Source organism: Camelus dromedarius, chromosome 3 (genome assembly GCF_036321535.1).
Source record: "Camelus dromedarius isolate mCamDro1 chromosome 3, mCamDro1.pat, whole genome shotgun sequence".
Classification (NCBI taxonomy): domain Eukaryota; kingdom Metazoa; phylum Chordata; class Mammalia; order Artiodactyla; family Camelidae; genus Camelus; species Camelus dromedarius.
Window position 1 is genome coordinate 105638341 of NC_087438.1, and position 13739 is coordinate 105652079.

The 13739-nt window shown below is 52.7% G+C and overlaps 1 protein-coding gene across 2 annotated transcripts in view; it reads left to right on the forward strand.

Annotated features, from left to right (window-relative positions):
* PPARGC1B (PPARG coactivator 1 beta) overlaps positions 1 to 13739 on the forward strand; it is a 106244-nt gene that overhangs the window by 73693 nt on the left and 18812 nt on the right. For both annotated transcript variants that reach the window (XR_010380397.1, XM_010989493.3), the window contains exons 3-6: positions 6192 to 6407; positions 9667 to 9783; positions 11493 to 12621; positions 13472 to 13508. Coding sequence is in view for 1 of the 2 variants with exons in the window: in XM_010989493.3 (XP_010987795.3) it covers positions 6192 to 6407; positions 9667 to 9783; positions 11493 to 12621; positions 13472 to 13508 (1499 nt within the window). In the remaining variant the exon portion in view is untranslated. The remainder of the gene's footprint in view (positions 1 to 6191; positions 6408 to 9666; positions 9784 to 11492; positions 12622 to 13471; positions 13509 to 13739) is intronic.

A 13739-nucleotide genomic window follows, 5' to 3' on the forward strand; every position in this document is an offset into this window, starting at 1 on the left:
CCCGACCCTGCCCCGAGCCACCTTTTTCTGTACTTGCTCATGCAAAGAAGTCTCTTCTGCCAGCAAAGCTCCTGGGACCCTGTCTCTCGCCCTGAGTCTGAACTTGACGTTGGGCAACTCTCGCCCCCTCACCAGGCTGTGGGTCCAAGGTTTCCCTTCCCTGTATTATCACTGAATTCTCATCCCCTACCTGTGAAGCAGGTGCGATTATTTCCCCCATTTTATAGATGAGGAAACTGAGGCTTGGAGAAGTTAGGTCATGTGCCTAGGGTGATTTACCATGTCGGTAGCTGAGCTAGATTCAAGCCCAGTTTGCCAGCCTCCTGAGCGAGAGCTTCATAGCCATGCCGACACCATGTTGGGAGTGACTCACATTTGCTGAGCACCCTCTCTGTGGCAGGACTGTCCCTGTTTATAACTCACTTAATTTTCTTAACAACTCACAGACATAAGTATAGTTACCTCCATTTTTTAGTAGGAGCTTGGAGGTTCTTTAAAAAGAGGCAGTGCACATCTATGCCTCTCGCCCGGTGTGCCCCCATTCCCAGCCTCGGAGACACGTGATGGTTGACATTTCCTTGAAGAAGGCCTCTAATATGGGGTAATATGATGTCTGCAATTTGCTGCACAGTATAGGAATCTCTGCATGCACTTGCATGTGTGGCTGTGCGGCGTGGAGAGCCGTAGATGAAATAAGATTGGCCGCGTTGAAGCTGGGTAATGGGTACATTTGGACTTATTATTCTTTCCTTAAAATATGTTTCCCTGTAAAGATTAGGGGAAGAAGCCACAGTTCCCTGTGCCTGTCTGGCAATATAATCATAATAATAGCAACAACAAAATGCCATGTGCCAAATGCTGTGTCAGTGTGCCATGAGCAGCACAAATAGTCCTCCTGGTGGACTGTGTTGTTCCTTCTAGAAATGTTTATGGAGTGCCCTCTCTGGGTCAGACACCGTGATCATCAGTGGACTCTGTGGTCCAGAGGGGAGACTGACCCTGGATCAGTTAACACAGAAACAGTGGTAACCTGTGACATGGGCACAGTAAGAACAAACCTGAAGTGAGAAGAGGATCTAAAGACTGGGTGGGCAGGAGAGGCCTTTCTGAAGAGGAGATGCTTCAGGGGAGGATGAGAAGGAGGAGCCACGTGCAGATCGCTTAGCCACGAAGCAGCAACGTGGGCTGTGTTGGGGAACCGCAGGGCTGGAGGGTAGTGGCTAAGGGGAAAATGGCAGGAAATGCTTGGGGGTGGGGGTGGGGCAGCTAGGCAGGGGCCTGACCATGCAGGGTCTTTGGGCCATGAGTTAGATTTTTGGGTTAAGGAGTTGGATTTTTCCCAAGATTATTCTAACCTATAAATAAAAGGCTATTAATAACCCATTTTACAGGTGACAAAAATGATGCTCAGAGAGGTTAAGTAATTTGCCTAAGGCCACACAGTTAGGAAAGGTCAGAGTGAAGACTCTAACCAAGGAACCCAAGCCCCTCGCTGTCACATAGCCTCTCCATCAACCCTATGAGGATCAGCAGGGCTGGGCTCGAGTTCTGGCTCCTTTTGGGACCTCCATTCTTGATCTCAGTAATGGAGTTAATTAACTACACTAAGCTACTGTGTCCCCTCAGAGGGGGCCAACTTCCAGAAAATGTTTTCAGGTTATGGAGAGCTGATGACCAAGAGGGGTTTAGATGCTGCGTGGAGACCATCCCCACCTAAACTGTACCGGCCCCCTTCACGCAGAGACAGGCCAGGCACTCGCAAGCTTCTGCCAAAATCCTACTATATGCATGAAGTGGACTCAGACACACATCAGCCTGGTGTGGCCCTTGGGCTCTTAGCACAAGGAAGGCAGAAGAATCTTCACAGGTGGTTAGGACAGCGGCACAACCCTGCTTACCCAGCCCCTCTCCCCTTCATGGCCTGCATGTCACACCTGCTCTTCCAAGACAAGGCCAGCTCCACCCACTACACACCTCTGTGTGTGTGATTATGTGATTAGTGCCTGATTCCTCCTCCCCCACCCTCAGCCCCCTGGGCGTGGGGGCCACTACAGTGTTGTACATTGTTTTATTCCCAGGGCTCTGCAGGAGCCTGGCACTTTCTTGGGGTTTGACAAATGTTCATCAGATGAATACATCTTTTGACACTCAGCTCTTGTTAGCTCCTCTAAGGCAGGTGGTCAGTCACTTCCTCTCCTGGGCTCCCAGCCCATGTGCGCGCGTGCATGTGACCTTCAGACTTCAAGTTCCTTGGGGACAGACAGCATTTTGTTCTCTTGTGGGACCTTTGCACATTGTAGAGACTCAATCATATGTGTGAAATGGAGAAACTGATTATAATTTTTCTTTCCAGCCGAGGATCAGGCATGACCCATTCCAAAGTCCTTGAGCCGGGATTCAGGAATCAGAGGTTCTAATCCCACCCCCACCCCCCGCCACTAGCTGGGACAGAGCTGTCATCTGACCAGTGGCAAGTCATAGAGCCATGCTGCCTTGTGTCTGAGCCGTGTTGCAACAGTCAGGTGGCACCATTGCCATGGAAACAGGGAGAGTGGAGAACAGCTACCATTACAAGGTTTGACAACTGCTCGGGGGCAGGGACAGTGCCTTCCGTTCCTCTGTGTGCCCAGGGTCCCAGGGCCAGGGCCACAATAGGCTAAACTTAGTATCTTTGGAGGAAGCAGACGTTTGGTTATTCTGTCACCATGTGCTGTGTGGCCTTGGGCAAGTAGCTCCCTGTGGCTGGGCCTCAGTTTCCCCACGTGAGCAATGAGCATGGATTAGATCAGTGGGTCTTAATCTGTTGTGGGGAGAGAGTCACTGGGCCCTTGCAGACTCTGATGGCATCTTTGACATTCCCCCTCCCCCGCCCAAAAAAGGGAAGGGAGCCTGATTTCCTGGGTTTCCTGCACCCCAGTTAAACCCCCAAATGACGGAGGATTTCTGAGTGTTCTTCTGGCCCTGCTAGTGTGACTTCTGTGTCTTTCAGAATTCGCTCAGAATGAAGGCTCTCAGAATGAAGCATTCTCCCTCTGATTTCTTGAAGGCTCCTTTGCCTCCAGCCTGAGAAGGAAGGTTGGGGGTGGGGCCGAGTCTATTAATATCTCTTCCTCAGCTGATTAACTCTCCATTAATTTGCACTCCCGTTTCCAAGCAGAGCTGGGAGAACCGGGCTAATGGGCCTGGGAAGAGGAGAGGGGTGGTGGGGCCCCTGTGCTGGGTTATCCTAGGGTGCCGATGGGATGATGCTGAGGACAGGAAGGGCCTTTTTCCCAGCTAGGGTCAGGGCCTCCAACCCCGCCTGGCTATTCCAGAGCCAGAGCAGCCCAGAGAGGGCTGAGGGGAAGAGCCGGGAGGCCTTCTGCTAGTCATTTTGTTTTTACTTAACCTGTTGGGGGCTCCTTGGGGTTCTCTGCCAACTTGTATTCATTTCAGCACCGTGCCTGGCACCTGGTAAGGTCTTGACCACCCTCCCCACCCACTCCCGACCTGCTGTGTGACTTTGACAAGTCTCTTTCCTAGACCTTCATTCCCCTACCCACAAAAGAATGGCAGATAGGCTTCCTCCTGAGCTCCAGCCGAGGGGGATCTGTGGTGCTGCCTGGAGGGCTGTGTCACGAAAGATGCTGGTGTGGAAGGAAGGAGAGGCCCAACTGGTTATCGACACGGGGGAGCAGCAGCACGCAGGCAGCGAATTTAACATCCCTGGTCACTATGTGATCCCCGAGGGCCCGTCCAGCTCTGATATTTGCGATAATTCAGAGTATCTCTGGGCCACACTCTTCTCCCTGTGAAGGAAGGGAACCCTCCCTCATTCCAACCAGTGCTGATGACTTCATTTCTGAATAACTGCCCTCTGGAACCTGTTCTTTGAGACACTCATCTCCGCCTTTCCCCGTGATCAGAGTTCATTTTTTGGTTCATTCATTCTTCCATTCAACACATCTGCCTTGGGCCTCCCATGCCCCAGGCACTGAGCTAGGCACAGGAACATTTCACAGAGCCCTTGTGACACTGCCTCCAGACCGGCTGTCCTAGTAACCCTTGGAGGGAAACCAGCCAGGGATCACACGCCTTCCTGTTCACTGTAAAGCAGCAAGGCTTGGAGGGAAGACAGAAACTGCTTGCCCAGGATCCCCCTTTCAGTGGCTAAGCCCGACATGGTCAGCCCCAAGAGTGGTCCTTGGGTCCCAGGTCCCAAGATCTTAACTCCCCATCAGGCTGGACAAATTGCGTTGGGATCACAGGGTTGGGTGTCTGGCCTGAGGATGGGGGTGGGGAGCCGTCAGGTGAGCCCCATTGCTTTCCCGAGCCACAGTCCCTGAGCCTGGATCTGCCCTTGGATCCCCAGCCCCAGGGCATGGGTCAGGCCCAACCAAAACCTTCTTTTGACCTTTCTTTTATTCTTAACTCTGTTCCAAAAATTGCAAATGCCTTTGTTCTCTTCTCCCCGTTTGCCCCCCCCCCCCCCCGCCTTTGAATTACTCAGCTGCTACTCCGGCTGCAAGGCCTGGAACAGATTTAGTGCGGCCTTTGGGCCGTCACGAGATGCGTGTTTCAGATGAGCTTCCTGAAGAAAGTATAAACAGCCTGACTTTCGATGGGAAAGAGTGCTGGGGAAGGCATCACGTGACAGCTAACTCCTGCCAGAACAAGCCCAGCAGCCAGGATTTACTAAATGAGGCGCTCGGCGCCTCACCTAGAAGCAGTGTGATCTCCGTGGCCCAGGGCTGGTGGGCTGGTGTCTGTGGGTGGGCTGGGAGGGTGCACACTGACCCTTGTGTTCTAGATCTGGGACATTAGGGAAGGAAGTGCCTCTGTTCATCCCTGTGCTGTGCTCCGTGTAAGTCTCACCTCTGCCCCTGATTTGCTGTGTGACGCTGGACATGTTAGTCAACCTCCCTGAGCCTCAGTTTCCTCAAATGCAAAATGGAGATTAGACTAGTACCCCTCCCCATAGAGGTATTGTGGGGCTTACCTGAGGCAGTATTTACAAAGCCTTTCTGTTCCTCTCGTTGGCCAGATTCTTTGTCCCTGGCCTTGGTTTTCCCTCTGCCTGGAATCTTCTTTCCTCAGCGCTTTGCCTGGCTGGTACCATCTCATCTTTCAAGCCTATATTTCAGTATTAGCTGCTCAGAGCAGCCTTCTCAGGCCACTGTAAGTAGCCTATGAATCTTCACCATGTTCTTATGCTCCATCACAGCTTCCTTTTCTTTTTCTCTCAGGCTTTCTCACTCTCTGAAACAGTCTGGTTTGTCTCCTTGTTTAACTCTTCTCCACTGGAGAGTAAGCTCCGTGAGGGCTGGGGCTACCAGTCTCGGCACGCTGTGTCACAGTGCTGAGACAGCACCCGGCACAGAGTGGCCATTCAGTACGTGTGTGTGAGGGAACAAGAGGGAGAAATTGCCCACCACCACCATCATCTTCATCGTATCATCATCAGCATAACAGGAATTGGAGAAGAAGGAGCAAAAACTGCTTATTATGTGCTGGGCACTGTTTTCTAAGCATCGTTCATTTGTTAACTCATTCAATCCTCAGCAGTAACCTTATAAAGTGGGTCATCTTGTAACAGCTGATAAGTGTGAGATCTGGGATTCAGCCCCAGCTCCAGGGCCCGAGCTCCTAGGCTATCACACTAACCACCTCCCCGTGAGTGAGTGAGGCAGCCCTGAGAACCCGCAGGGGAAGGGTAGCTGTTTTCCTATTGCTCTGGTTGTCACTGTCACGGTTGCACCTTGAAGCTTCCAGCCTTTCCACCACCTGCCCGGGCCCAGGGTCAGAGAGGCAGGGGTCTGCAATGGCCTGGGGCTACCAGTGGCATCGTCCAGCCTCAGGGCTGTGTCCAGGGATTGGATGCAGGAGGCTGTGGTGTGAGGCAACTGTCCTTGGAGGAGGGGACAGACATCCTTCACGTGCACAGCCCTAGGAGCAGAGCCCAGGCTGGGACCCCCCAGGGCCAGGCCCTTTCTGATACTGCCTGCTGCCTGCATGGAAACTTCTGTGATTCTTGGAGTCCGTAACACATTTCTTGTGCATCTGCTCTCCCAGCAAACTGAGAGGATCTGAGGGGGTTTGGCGGGAGGGTGATGGTGGTGCAGCTGTGGATACAGAGCAGATTTCTACACAAAGACACTGAGCCCAAGGCATTGACTAGCCGTGTCCCCTCTCTGCCTTTCTGCTCACTTCAGATAATCGACGGTGAGAATGAGGCCCTCCTGGCAGCGCTCACGAAGACCCTGGATGACATCCCCGAAGATGACGTGGGTCTGGCCGCCTTCCCAGCCCTGGATGATGGAGACGCACCTTCCTGCACTTCTGCTTCTCCTACCCCTTCACCTGCGCCCCCCAGCCCCTCCCTGGAGAGGCCCCTCGCCCCAGCCCCTGAGGTGGACGAGCTCTCGCTGGTAAGAACCTGTTTCCAGCTGAAGTGATGGTGGCAGCCTAGGACGCGGTGTCTGGTGGTAGGGATGGTGGGTGCAGGGAATCTAGCTCCAGCCCCTGCAGGGGCCTCCGGGCATCACCGGCAAGGGTTCACGGCAGACAGCCTGGACTGGCTGCGGGAGGCCTCCCTGGGCTTTACCTGCACTCTGTAGGCCCTTTGGGATTTCTTGGATTGACCCTAAGCGTGTTTTAAACCCTTGGAATCGCATGTAGACATTTTCCTAAAGGTTATACATACAACACACAGTACAAATTCAAGCAGGAAATACGGAGAGTTAAAGGCAAACCTCTTTACCCACCTCACACTTGCTTTTTCCGTCCCTGGAAGTAACCATGGTTACTGATCTGTTACGAGATTTTCCTCTTCCACCTTTATTCTTTTTGACTACAAAAGGGAGTCTCCATTATACACTGTTCTGCACCTTGCTTTTCTCAGTGAACTATGTGTCTCGGAAGCTTCCAGATGAGCAGAGGTGGCTCTGTTTTATCTTCTTTGTTGGCTGCATAATGTTCCTTCACAAGGATGTGCCGTTACTTCTTTAACCAGTCCCCTGGTCGGTGGATGTTTACGTGTTTCAACTCCTTTATTGTTCCGTGCTGTAGTCTCTGTCTGGTCCAGGCCTTTGCCACGTGCAAATGGATAAAGTCCTAGAAAAGGGGTTCCCGGGTCTCAGGATATGTGGTTTTTCAGTTTAGACAAATACTTCTAGCTTGTCCTCTAAAGAGGTTGGACCAGTTCATACTTCCACCAGCAAAAGTTAAATGCTGAGTGTATGTGGAATGTGGAAACGTGTACACGGAATTGCAGATTTCTGGGGAGAAGGTCTCAGCTTTTCTCAGATACCCAAAGGGATCTGGACCTCAGAAGTTGCTGAAAGCTGTTGCCCTTGACTCAGGCTAAGGGTGCCAGGAGCCCAGATATCCTGACTTGTGAAATCCAGCTTTGGTCACCTGTCTGGGGCTCCTCACCTCGGTGCTGCAGCTCCTGGGGGCTGGCAAGACTCAGCCAGAAAATCAGCCTGTTGGAGCTGGACTGACCCTTGGTGACCATCAAGTGCACTCTGGGGAAATTGAAGCCCAGAGTGGGGAGGGCCTCTCCCAAGGTCACACAGCAAGTCAGTGGTGCCAGTGAAGACTAGAACCCAGGTATTCTAACTCCTGGTCCAGGACCCCTTTCCCTCTTTCCCACTGCCTTTAGGTTCCCCAAAGCAGGGTAAAACATTTAGTAAGGACCTGTGTGTGCTGGACACCAGGGTATGTTCAGTCCCACATCGTGGCTCCTGCTGATGAGGGTCGTGCTTCCTTTCAGACTAGAATCCGACCGCCTGAGTTTGAATGCCAGCCCCACCAATGAATGCTTGTGTGGCCCTGAGGCACCTAGCCTCTCTCTGACTCAGCTTCCTGGTCTACAAGGTGGGGTTAATAATAGTGCTTATCTCAAAGGCGGTTGGGAGGAGTACAGCAGATAATACATGAAAAGCACTTAGAACTGTGCTTGGCACAAAGAAGTGGCTCAATAAATGCTATCTAATTAACAGTCCATAGTAGTAGTAGTTTGTAACCAGAGGAATTCTGTGTGGGGCTTTGGAAAGCCACACCGTGAAGAGGCAGAGAGCGACCCCTGCTGGTCACTGATTGTTCCCTCATGCCTTAGACTGCACTTCTGTTTCAGGCACTGTGCTAGGCACATAGGAAACAGACTCACCATCTAGACTCCCAGCATACCAACAGAGTCCTGGAAAGGCCCTGAGAATTTATACAGACACCTGATTCTTAACCTGGAATCATGGGTCCCAGAGAGTCCACCTCTGGACTGACAGGGACCCATGGACCTCTCCATATATATCTGTGTTTTTTCTGAGGTCAGCAGTTTCTGTTGTATTCCTAGAAGGACCCCTGAGTACCCCCCCCAAAAAAAAAGTTGATCCACTCATTTAGTTGGCCTGCCCCTGTTTTGTATACACACACACACATACATATATACCACCTTGGAGAAACCAAGGCCGGGAGAGGGTAAGGACTCACCCACAGTCTCACAGTGAGTTGGGGCAGAGCTGGATCAGAACCAGGTCCCTTTCCTGTAGTCCAGGTTTTTCTTTTCCAGTCCACATCAAAGAATCACAGGCATGCATGTGTTGGTCTAGGGTCTAGGTAGGGTTGTGTGGGTCCTCCAGCTCCTAGGGGAGTAGGGAGTGGCCTTCCCTCTGGTTCCTGGGTCTTTGACAATCCTCGCTGGGTGACCTGGGGGGAGTGTCCCCCGAGGAAACACTCAGTGCTATAGCAAAAGTCCATCATGCTTCCTGACTTGTTCTCAGCCTTGGCTGTGGTAGGGTCCCTGGTGAAACTCCCAGGCGCACTCAGCTCCCTGCTCTCTCAGCTGGGATACGCTGAGCACCTGCCCTCCAGGTGCAGAAGTGTAAGAGACTCAGCAACTTTTATAGAAAAAATAGAAAATCTAGACCTGCTTAAGTGTAGTGTGCTTGCACTTGTGTAAAAACAGCTGTCTGAGTTGGAGGTGATGTGTACGTATATATTCTTCCATGATCGAATTCCACATCATGATAGGGCCACGAGAAAGCAGTTAACAGGTGTTGCCTCTGGGACCTTGGACAGGAGGGAGACTTGCTTCTAATTGTTCACCCATTAGTATTTGAGAGGTATATATATATTACCATTTGTAAGTATTACTTATTTAATGTAAGAAATTAATTCTCAAAACAATGTGAATAAGCAAAAAGAAATCAGCTGAAATCCTACACTAAAGAATCATTGTGGGGCATAACTGTCCAGATGGTGTGTGCGTGTGTGTGTGCGCACGCGCGTGTGTGTGTATTACAAGTATATACAAAGTGTCCCAATCAAGTGTACGCATCATATTTCAACAGTAGAATGGGCAGACATCACCCAAGATCTCTTTGGGTTTCTCAAAATCACAGATATTCATTCCTCTTGGGTTATTATCTCTGAAAAGGATTTATATTTTATTAGGATCCCTGTGTGTGATTGGATTTGTTAGACAACCTGCTTTCTGTACTTAATATGTTGGGAACACGTTCTAGGTTACTAACTGTTCCCCCCTAGTATTCTTCCACAGTGATGATGGGAATCAGGGCATGGTCAGTCCTGAGGGGCTAGCTCTGGGCTGGGCTTCTCCCTGAGATTTGCTTCCTCGGGTCTCTGGCTGCGTCTCAGCCCCAGCTCCTCTCTCTGCTCCTCCCACAGCTGCAGAAACTCCTCCTCGCCACATCGTACCCAACCTCAGCCTCCGACACCCAGAAGGAAGGGACCATCTGGCGCCAGGCAAGCCTCAGGTCCAAAAGTCAGCGGCCTTGTGTCAAGGTATTTCTGCCTATGCCCCCAAGCCCACCCGGCCTCCGGGGGGCGCTGGGCGTGCACCCTTCCGTTCTCGTTTGAGGGTATCAAGGTCATTCACTTCCACTTTCCCTTCTTGTTCCTCACACAACCCTTGAAGCTGATGTGCTGGGCGCTGCTTGAGACCCAGGCCAGTCTGGGGTTCTAGAAAGAGTCCTGAACTTCTTCCTGCACAGCTGACCCTTGAACACCATGGCTTGAACTGCACAGGTCCACTTATATGTGGGTTTTGTTTCAGTAGTAAATGCTAGTTGATGGGTTGAATCCACAGATACAGAGGAACCTCGGATGCTGAGGGCTGGCTAAGTTATGCGCGAATTTTCCACTGTGTGGCCAGTCTGTCTCCACTAACCCCCATGTTGTTCAAGAATGAACCGTGCCTCCGTGTTCCAGGCACTGTGTCAGACGTTGGGTTAGAGCAGGGACAAGGATGATGTGGCCTGCCCTCAGGAGGCTTATTCTAATTTATTGACAGACCAAAACATAAAATCCTCGCTGGTACTGTGGAGTCCACAGTAAGGAGTTTGGATTTCTCTTGTGAGAAGCCGTCAGAGAGCTGAAAACTCTGTTGTGAATACTCAGTAGGAAAGCAGGTCCCCTTTCCTCCTTGGGCTCTATCTTCAGACACTTCCAAGGAGAGGCTTCGGAGATGTTATCCTGGTGTTCCTATCACCCAGAGCCTGCACTCACCCCTCCCTCTTGTCCCCGGACCCTCCCGCGGGGACTGCGGCGGACAATCCCACATCCTCGGGGCAGAATCAAGATGGCATCTTTCTCAGACAGTGGCTCAGTGTGGGAGCCTGTCCTCTGCCTGGGCTCCCCTGGGTGGGGACTCTCTCCCTGTGCCCCCTTCCTACCTGTCCTCACTGGCTTCCCAAAGCAGAGGTCCACCCCTCCTGTTCTGTTTTGTCAAGGGGACAGCAGCTAAGCTCCTTTGTGAGCCATCCTGCCCTCTGGAAGGCTAGGACACACACCAGGGGAACGAGACACACCTGACAGCCAGTCTGGCTCCAGCAAAGAGACATTTGCACTGGGAGCAAAGCCTCTGTGTGGACAAGTGGAGACAGATAAGGCTGCAGAGAGCGTTGGCTGGGGCCAGATTGCACTGCACCCCAAATACCTGGCCAAGAGGCCTCCCCTTCATCCTGTGGGCACTGGGAAGCTACTGAGTTTTCCTTTTTTCTTTTTCCTTTCTAACAGCTTTATGGAGGTGCCACTTACATATCATAAAAGGCACCTACTTTAGAAATGATTCAGTAATTTTTAGTAAATTTACAGAGTCGTGCAGCCATGACCACAATCCAGTTTTAGAGCATTTCCATCATCCCAGGAAGATCCCCAGTGTCCCTGTTTACAGCTAATCCTTGTTCCCACGCCCAGCTCCAGGCAACCACTAATGTACTTCCTGGCGCTCTCACTGAAGGCTATGTGCAGAGGAGCCGAATAGTCAGCGCAGGGCTTTGGCAGTAAGTCTGGAAAGGGTGAAATCCACTGGGAGGCCTAGTAGGAGGCTGGCTATTCCTTCGTTCCTGGAATAACTGGAAGCTGGGGATAAAGTGGATGAAACCTGGTGATCCAGGTGAGACACTCTGGGCCTGGCTGGTGGCTTCAGGGGTGGGGTGTGGGGAGAAGCTGTGTGGGCCTCCCTCCTCACTCTGGCCTCTTACCCTCTCCAGATGGACAGCACCCAAGACAAGAAGACCCCCACGCCACAGTCTCAGAGCCGGAGTTGCTCAGAACTGCATAAGCACCTCACCTCGGTGCCATCCTGTCTCCGGGCTAAAGCCCGCTCCCCAGATCGAGGTCTGTGGCCATCACTACCCCTGAGTCCCCGGCTTCCTGCCAAAGAGGATGAGGAGGTGGGCGAAGACTGCTTGAGCCCCCAGCTGGCTCCAGCCTCTCCCAGGGACTCCCCAGCACCAGGCAGGGCTGGCCTCGGCACCCAGGTTTCCCAGGAGGACATGCAGGCCATGGTGCAGCTCATTCGCTACATGCACACCTACTGCCTCCCCCAGAGGAAGCTGCCCGCACAGGCCCCAGAGCCAGCCCCCCAGCCCTGCAGCAGCCCCTCCAAGCAGGTCAGACCCCGGCCTCGGCCCCAGCACCCTTCCAAAGCCACCTGGGCTGAGTTCTCTATCCTGAGGGAACTTCTGGCTCAAGATGTCCTCTGTGATGTCAGCAAACCCTACCGCCTGGCCACACCTGTCTACGCCTCCCTCACGCCCCGGCCACGGCCCAGGCCCAAAGACAGCCAGGCCTCCCCAGGCCACCCATCCCCTGTGGAGAAGGTGAGGGTCTCGGCTTCTCCCAAGAGCTCGGGGCCCAGACCCAGCTTGCGCCCGCTGCGGCTGGAAGTGAAAGGGCACATCGGCCGGTCGACCAGGCTGCAGCCAGAGGAGGAAGAGGAGGAGGAAGAGGAGGAGGAGGAAGAAGAAAAAGAGGAGGAGGAGGAGGAGTGGGGCCAGAAAAGGCTAGGCCGAGGCCTGCCGTGGACCAAGCTGGGGAAGAAGCAGGAGAGCTCTGTGTGCCCTGTGCGGCGTTCAAGGAGACTGAACCCTGAGCTGGGCCCCTGGCTCACGTTCACCGATGAGCCGCTGGTCCCTGAGGAGCCCCGAGGGGCTCTGCCCTCACTGTGTCTGGCTCCCAAGGACATGGACAGGGAGCTGGGCAGCCCCACGGATGAGGACAGTGGCCAAGACCAGCAGCTTCTACGGGGACCCCAGATCCCAGCTCTGGAGAGCCCCTGTGAGAGCGGGTGTGGGGACACGGATGAGGACCCCAGCTGCCCGCGGATCCCTTCCAGAGGTAGTCCGAGTCGGTGGTCCGAGAGGTGGGGGGCAGGGCCGGGGTGTGGCACACCCCACTGCACGGTAACCAGGAGCCCTGTGTTGGGCAAGTCCCTTCCCTCTCTGGCTCTCAATTTCCCTTCCTGTGCAATGGGCTGGTTGGGCAGACCTTCAGGAATCCCCCCACATCTCTGAGTTTCTCATCACGTACGGGCCAGGTGCCACTTAATGTTCAAGGAGCAGGATGCCTGTCTTCGTGGGGCTTGTGTTTCAGTGAGGGAGAGGGCAATCAAAAAGTAAGCAAAAAAGGAAGATGATTACAAATTGTGATAAGTGCTCTAGGGGAGACTTCCTGGGTGACGATGTGGTAACCATAGTGGTTAATGCAATAGTTACCTATTTTATACTTATTATCAGTCTGACTTAAGACAGATTATCCCCGTTGATCCTCATAGGAAGCCTGTGTGGTCGGTACAGTTGTAATTCCTGTATGAAGACACAGAAACGAGGCACAGAGATGTAGTGGTCAGTTCAGCCAGTACGTCCCGCCTCTACATGGGGCAGAGCCCACAGCCCTGGGAAGTAGAACGCTTCACCATTGTGCTACCCTGACTGGCCAGAAGGGGTCGCCCTGGTACCCACCGACTCTGCACCATCCAGCGGACCCGCCCGCGGTTGATGTTGCTGAGTGTGGGAATGAAGGTGGATTTGAGCTGTTCCTGCCCTTCTCTAAGGTGTTTGGGTCACATGCCCGAAGGAAGCTGTGCTTGGTACCGATGAAATTCAGGGTCTCTTACAGAGGGAAGCATCTGCTAGCAATGCTATGTTCGGGAATCTTATCTTTTTTTTCTTTTTTGTCTTCTTTTCAGACTCTCCCCGGTGCCTCATGCTGGCCTTGTCACAAAGGTAGCTTTTTAGAAATTGTCAGTTTACTATTCTGTGAGATCTTGCCTTGTTGATTGTTGGGTGGTTCTGTAGGAGCTGGGCTTCTTAGAAGGGAGTTTGTTTTTAGAAGTTGGTCTCCACAGGCCCAGGGGAAATATGGGGAGTTTCATGGGGAAAAGCTGATAATGCTGTGCGGCTTTGGGCAAGTCTCTTCTCCTCTCTGGGCCTCAGGGCTTCTGTCTGTAAAATAAG